This window comes from Rana temporaria, chromosome 13, assembly GCF_905171775.1.
Source record: "Rana temporaria chromosome 13, aRanTem1.1, whole genome shotgun sequence".
In the NCBI taxonomy this organism is placed as follows: Eukaryota; Metazoa; Chordata; class Amphibia; order Anura; family Ranidae; genus Rana; species Rana temporaria.
Window position 1 is genome coordinate 105,212,095 of NC_053501.1, and position 7,768 is coordinate 105,219,862.

General features: G+C 44.6%; 1 protein-coding gene across 1 annotated transcript in view; it reads right to left on the minus strand.

Annotated features, from left to right (window-relative positions):
- Window positions 1-6,456, minus strand: part of LOC120920106 (high affinity immunoglobulin gamma Fc receptor I-like) — a 30,623-nt gene extending 24,167 nt beyond the window's left edge. The window contains exons 1-2 of the mRNA XM_040332018.1: window positions 6,285-6,456; window positions 1,982-2,236 (exon numbers count right to left, since the gene is read on the minus strand). Coding sequence (XP_040187952.1) covers window positions 1,982-2,236; window positions 6,285-6,456 — 427 coding nt within the window. The remainder of the gene's footprint in view (window positions 1-1,981; window positions 2,237-6,284) is intronic.
- Window positions 6,457-7,768: the final 1,312 nt, after the last annotated feature.

A 7,768-nucleotide genomic window follows, 5' to 3' on the forward strand; every position in this document is an offset into this window, starting at 1 on the left:
TCTCTGAATTTGCTAGTGAACTGATACTCCAGAAAGTGTTGATTCCCTGGCACATCCATCTCCTCTCTTGTCATGTCCTCGCATGTCATAGCCCTCTCTTCTTCTGGGAGTGGCTAATTATTTTCTGCATTGGCTCAGCTCCTCCACCTTTTCCCTCACTTTCCTACATAAACTTTCATGGAGAGATGAAAAGGAATACTTTAGGGTGGCCACATCACGGCGCCCCGGCGTTATGGCCTACCTGGCCGGGGGCCCACGCGGCGTTCCTGGTTCCGGGACCCTGTTGGTCCGGAGCATTTGAGCAGCGTCGGGTACCCAGTGATTGACTGGGTTTCCATTTCTTGAAGATCCCAAGCGGTATAGCTGTACGATGGGGAGTCCATCTGCGGAGAGCCAATGAGAGGCTGGCGATCCAAAAGGATTTTGACAAACCATCAGGGATCCAGGTAGCCGGACACTGAAGGAGTGATCACCTGTCAGTCGGTACCTGGGCGACAATAAGAAGGAGATCCAGGTGTGATTCTTCAAGGAGGATTGTCTCCGTAATTGCAATCAGTGGGGGCCTGTGGCATTGATTTTCTAGTCACATATGCAAATGAGGGAGATATGCCGATTCACGAACGTACGTCCGTCCGACGCAGGCTACGACTTGTGCGCGCAAGTCGTACGTCCGGCGTAAAGTTATTCCCCATATATGAGGCGCAACCCATGCAAAGGTATGGACCAGGGAACACAAGCCGTCGTATTTTATGTCGTTTACGTTGTACGTGAATATGGCTGGGCGTAGGTTACGTTCACGCCGTACGCAGTGATCCGTCGTATCTTAGGCATTCGTTCCCACGTGATTCTGAGCATGCGCACTGGGATGCGTCCACGGGATGGCGCATGCGCCGTTCGTTATTGGTATCTATCTGGCGCTCGGCCCATTCATTTGCATAGGGTCACGCCTCATTGGCATTGCCTCTCTGCGCTGCGTCGGCGTAGCGTAAAAAAGATACGCTGCGATGGCAAAAATATGCGCCGATGTATGTTAACCTGGGCCTATATGTGGGAGTCTGGTAGTTGGTAGATCCTACTTATTCTGCCAATATGTTGAAACAATTGTTGAGTATGCTCACTCTTGAAAGGTGAAAACACGATGGAGGTTTAATTCAATGTTTCAACGAGGCACAAGCTTGTCTTCCAAGCGTATAAAGGTGTCCCAGGTCTATTACAATCCTCTAGTCACTTGTGTTTTTCCCCAAAAAATAAATAAAAGTGTTGGGGTTTGGCTTGAAGAATAAGTGGCAACCCTAGTCTTGAAAGGTGAACGCACGATGGTGGTTTAATTTGACGTTTCGGCGAGGCACAAGCTTGTCTTCCAAGGGCACAAAGGTGTCCCAGGTCCAATACAATCCTCTAGTCCAGTGGTTCTCAACCTTCCTAGTGTCGTGACCCCTTAATAAAATTTCCCCGGTTGTGGGGAACCCTAACAGTAAAAAAAAAATTGTAGCATGGGTTGTGAGCACCCAAGGCAAGATAAGTAATTTGCGCCCCTAACCCATTAACGTTTAGAGTTCCTTCCACTTGTACAATATTAAAACCCCTTTGTGGTGTCTCGTAGCAGTGATACCTAAAGCGAAATCAGGAGATAGGGTCTCCTCCAGCCCCTCCCACTTCACATTCATCACCAGTCAGCTGACCTCTAGTCTCTGCCCTCCAGCTATGCCATGAACTGAATGGGCGCCTGCGAAGAGGCTGAGTGGGCAAAAAGGCTGGAAGAGTGGTGCAGGCTTTTGGAACAGCCCAGGATTCGGTGACCCCTGGCAAATCATCATTCGACCCCCGAGGGGGTCCCAACCCCCAGGTTGAGAACCACTGCTCTAGTCACTAGTGTTTTTCCAAAAATAAAAATTAAAGTGTTCGGGTTTGGCTTGAAGAAAAAGTGGCAACCCTACTCACACCGGACACTACCATGGCACTCACTTTGAGGAGCTCTTACCTCTGATGTGTAGGGACACTTCATCTGTGTAAGTTACATGTTCTTCCCAGGATAATGTTCTCTTACATCTGTATCTTCCAACTTGTTGGTTCCGTGGAATGATAACTGTAGTAAGATCATTGGTTGAAGGCTGTATGACTTCATCATCTTTGTAGAATGTTGTATTGATGACCCGATACTGAGGACGGCTGTGACATCTTAGTACCATATCACTACCCCAATACACAAGGGGAGGAGCCTGCAGGATGACTGGACCTGCAATACAAAACTATCTCAGACCATCTTTAATACAGACAGGATGATTCTGTGAAGGTGAGCAAAGACCATGTCCAGGATGTGAAGTAACCTAAAACAGCCAATCAGATTTCAGATTACTGCAGTTGGTTGTGTTAGGAGATGCTTTTTGATTGGTTGCCATGGCATGGGTGATTGCATTGCCTTAATGAATAAGCCCCCTTAATCTGCAGTCTTTTACACAGCGTGCTGGTCAGTACTACAAACATCCACAGATAGGTTTTGCCTGGAGATACTGTAGCCATGTACACACGATCCGTCCATCCGATGAGAACGGTCTGATGGACCGTTTATCGGTTAACTGATGAAGCTGACTGATCCGTTGCGCCTACACACCATCGGTTAAAAAAAACGATTGTGTCAGAACGCGGTGAAGTAAAACACAACGACGTGCTGAAAAAAACGAAGTTCAATGCTTCCAACCATGAGTCGACTTGATTCTGAGCATGCGTGGATTTTTAACCGATGGTTGTGCCTACTAACGATCGGTTTTGACCTGTCGGTTAGGAATCCATCGGTTATATTTAAAGCAAGTTGGCTTTTTTCTAACCGATGGTTAAATAACCTATGGGGCCCACACACGATCGGTTTTGAAATTTGTTTAAAAACTTGTAGGATTACCGTACTTCTCTTATTTGCATGTACACATTTCTTTGTGCATGGAACAAACTTCTGGGTATACATACTCATTAAGACTAATTTAAAGGAGTTGTAAAGGAAAAATTTGTTTTGCCTAAAATTAATTTCTGCAAGGTAGACAGACAGAATGGTGTAATGATTCTGTTAAAAAACGAGTAAATACCTATTAAATTCCTTTATCTATATCACCTCCGGCGTTCTAGTTTCTGTTCTCTCATTCACTTCCTGGTTTGCGGCACTCGTTCATGTAAGAACTACATTTCCCAGTATGCTTTGCGGCACGCCCAGTAAATCACACCTCCTTGAAGTCTCTAATGCCGCATACACACGATCGGTCAAACCGATGAGGTTGTGTGTGGGCCCCATCGGTTATTTATCCATCGGTTAAAAAAATTCAATCTTGTTTTAAATTTAACCGATGGATACCTAACCGATAGGAAAAAAATGATTGTTTGTAGGCACGTCCATCGGTTAAAAATCCATGCATGCTCGGAATCAAGTGCTTGGAAGCATTGAACTTCGTTTTTTTTATGCACGTCGTTGTGTTTTACGTCACCGCGTTCTGACACGATCGTTTTTTTAACCGATGGTGTGTAGGCACGACTGACCGTCAGTCAGCTTCATCGGTTAACCGATGGAAAAATCCATCAGACCGTTTTCATCGGAGGAGAGGAGGGTACCCAGAACATGGGACACAAAGTGAAATGTAGGGTGGCCATGGACGAGAAGAGTAAATTAATAAAACGGCATAAGAACAGTGGCGGCCCATCCATTAGGGGCGCCTGAGCACTGCCCCCTCTATCCATGGCCGCCACCCCCATGCTCTATCCATGGACGCCATTTTGACAGAACACCGCCACCCCCTATTCATGCATCTGGCCCCATTCAGGACACCGGGCCCATGAATTACATTGTGTTTTTTGAAGCACCTGACTAGAGCGAGAGGCTTTAATAGACTTCACAGTAGGGTGAGCTCGTGGCGCAGAGTATTGTGCCAGGAACCCACCCAGGTGTTACAACAGCGAATGAATATTTGCTTTTGAAACACTGATCTTCAATCCGGCCAATCAGAAGCAGGTCTGAGCCGAAAAGAGAACAGTCCCAATTGCCCGCTAAGGAGGAGGGAGAAAACAGAAGATGCCACAGTCCCTGTGAAGAGCAGGGGAAGGGAAAGCCATCACCACCACCGAGCAAGAGAAGCCGCTGGTTTAGCCCGAGAGAAGCGCTGCCCACCATAGATGGGATAACTGCTCTAGACCCACCCGACCGGGAGGGGGTGGTACTGTTTGCTGACCCCTCCCCCCCCCCCCCCCCTTCAGCCACCACTGGATTTTCTTGATTGACATTGAACAACTTTTCACCTAAATAGACGATATAAACCTACTGACTACTGATGTTTTATAGAACAGAACTAGAGCCATATGATGCCTGGAGAACTGGAGTGACACCAACTACAGAGGTTCACTGCTCATGAAAACTGAACCTACAACTATTGCTGTCATATGGCAATACCAAACTGATATCTAACAGATGTTGAAGACTGTAGGTGGTGGTGAAAGGACAGAAAACTCCCCTATCATTGTGTATTGCGCATAAAAAGGTAACACCTATCCTGGGAAGAAAACCATGCGTAGAGCAATACAACTGCTATAGAGGCCAGATATGGTGAGCCCCCGAGTACCAAAAACTGATGGAGAAGATTTGATTAGAAAATGGTTCACGCCATATAATCTCCTGGATCCCATACTTTTAACCCTTTACATTCCCAATTCTGAGGTACTTTTACTGGGGCAGGAGTAAGGGAGGTGAGTGGAGGGGGTGACTTGGCGCCAGAAGGGTTAGTAGTGTTGGGGACAGGAACATAGTAGTTGGGAAGAGAATCAGACCAGGGGCTCTATCCGGAATGAAAAAGATCTGTACAAGTAAAATATAGCGAAACCTCGGTTTGCGAGTAACGCGGTTAACAAGCGTTTCGCAATACGAGCACTGTTTTTTTTTCCTGACTGGGTTTGCGAGTGTTGTCTCGCAAAACAAACAGGATTCAAGCCACAGCGGTGTGCAGTGTAGCGTTTGGTCTGAGGTGGGGCATCGCCGGAGCCGAGCAGAGCTGTTCGGAGCCGTTTGGCAATGCTTGTAAAACCTCGAAAATACTCCGTTCCCGAGCCTTTCTGAGATTTTCTGAGTTCAGCCGAGCTGTCCTCTGGCCTTTCTGAGTGTTTCCGAGGCTTTCCGGCCCCCCACCTCTGGCCACATGCGGTTTTGCATGCCATTGAAGTCAATGCGGAACAAATTATTTTCGTTTCCATTGACTTCGCTTTGATATGCGAGTACTTTGGATTACGAGAATTCTCCTGGAACGGATTATGCTCATAATCCAAGGTTCCCCTGTATACATTTTCTACCTGAAACATGTAATAAGCACTGAGGTTATAGTGGCCATACACGGTACGATAAAACTGAACAATTGATCTCCGATTCTACAAAACAATTAAATAGGACATGGATAGAGTGAGACAAAATGGCATTGCAGTGCAACGAACAACAGGTTTCAATAGACCTAAGTTGAGTGGTTGCGGCAGAAGAAATAAATTGATTCTACAGGGTTGATTGATGGAATTTTTAATGCTTTCACATTTACATCATCATAAGTGATTCAAAAGGGGGGAAAAAGCCATTGATTGGCCCTGTGTAAGCAATTTTTATTTCTCACCACAACCTGTTGACTTGGGTCGAACAATGCTGTCACTTCCTATCACTCGTCATTTGGCCATGCCAACTTTGTCTAGTTCAACCAATGTCCAATTTATCGTTTTGTGGAATCAGAGAAGTTATACTAATGGCGCGTACACACGGTCGGAATTTCCAACAACAAATGTTCGATGTGAGCTTGTTTGTTGGAAAATCTAACAGTGTGTAGGCTCCATCGGACATTTGCTGTCGGAATTTCCGACAACAAATGTTTGAGAGCTGGTTCTCAATTTTTCTCGACAACAAAAGTTCTTGTCGGAAATTCCGATCGCGTGTAGCCAATTCCGACGCACAAAAATCCACGCATGCTCTGAATCAAGCAGAAGAGCCGCACTGGCTATTAAACTTCATTTTTCTTGGCTCGTCGTAGTGTTGTACGTCACCGCGTTCTTGACGTTCGGCATTTCCAAAAACATTTGTGTGACCGTGTGTATGCAACACAAGTTTGAGCCAACATCCGTCGGAAAAAAAACAACGGTTTTGTTGTCGGAATGTCCGATCGTATGTATGTGGCATAATAGTGTGTCTAAAAATGTTGCCCCATCCATAATGCTACTGTTCTGGACACAGTTTTATAGTAATAGCTGTTCTTTAATTAAATAGGAATTGGTAAGTAACTCACCATCACCGACATCTAGCCTGAATTCGGCATAAAGACCACTATTTGACCGGCAATTGTAGTTCCCGCTGTGTCCAACCTGGGCAGATGTGATTGTATAGCTCCGTCCTTCTGCCACTCTCTCATTATCTTTATACCAGTAATACGTTACACCAATTCCTCCATTGAATGTCATCGTTATATTCTCTCCTGTAAGTAACTTGTTGTACTCGGGTGTGAAGATCACCGAATCACCATCTGACACAGGAACAGGAGGAAGAAAATAATGAAAATACATTACATCCCTGTAATTCTGTTTAAAGGTATCATGGTAAACAGATAAATCTATGTATAAATTAATGATTCATAATCAGAAATATTTCAAGAATCATGCAAAGTAGTAACAAACAGAAAAAAAAAAAATATATATTATATATATATATATATACACACATTTATATATATACTTGCTTATGCATAAATATGGTATTAGTTATACCTCTCTGTTATAGATATAACATATTCTGCAAATATTTACCCCAGAGAAAGAAAAGTGTAAAGAACATTGTTTGAAACACGTTGGTTATTTCTGTCTTTCCATGTTTTGTCAGATAGAATAAAAGCATTTTTTTCGATGCAACCTGTAGAACCTGTGTATATGTAGCAGCACATTATGATTTTATTCTGTATTTAAACAAATAAAGTTGTTATATGTTTGTTAAAAATCTTTGTATTCCATTCCCGTCACTGGTCCCATTGAGAGGGGTGGTGTATTGGATGGCAAATCACTAGCTGGTTTATTGCCAGTGGTGCATGCTGGTTGGTCAGAATAGTGACCCCTTTTACCAGATGATCATCTTAGGGCCGTGCTTTTAGTTGGTGGTCAGTATAGAGCCCATTTCTAGTTGGTGGTCAAAGAATGTAGTGTCCTGTTTTTAGTTGGTTAGTGTAGTGTCCCTCTTTTAGTTGGTGGTAAGTCGTTTTTATGCCCCCTTACATTGGTGGTCAGTGGTTTTGGTGCCCCCTTATATTGTTGATCAGTGGTTTTGGTGCCCCTTACAGTAGTGGTCCATAGCTTTTGCTTTGGTGAGCAGTGTTTTTTTGCTCCCTCTACATTAGTGGTTAGTGGATCTTGTGCTTCCTTACATTAGTGGTCAGTGTGTTTTCTGCCCCTTTACACTGTTGGCCAGTGGGTGTGAAACAGGGACCTTGTTTTAAATTTAGTTAAAGCTATTCTGGAGTTAGTGAAAGCTTTAGTTGTTGTTTTTCTAAATTTGTTGGCATTCCAGACTGTTGACTACCAGTTCCCCTGGCTGCTCAACTACCAGCCCAACTGGCTGTTTCTGAAGAGCATACCAAGACAAGAAAATGGGATATAGCACAATGCTGTCCATGGAAAGCCTGGCAATCTCCCCTTGTATGCCCCTGGGTGTGCTGAGGTACTTACACTGTCCTTTGCTCTCTCCTGCACTGGGTAAGAATCATTTTCAGGCCTCCAACTGATCAGA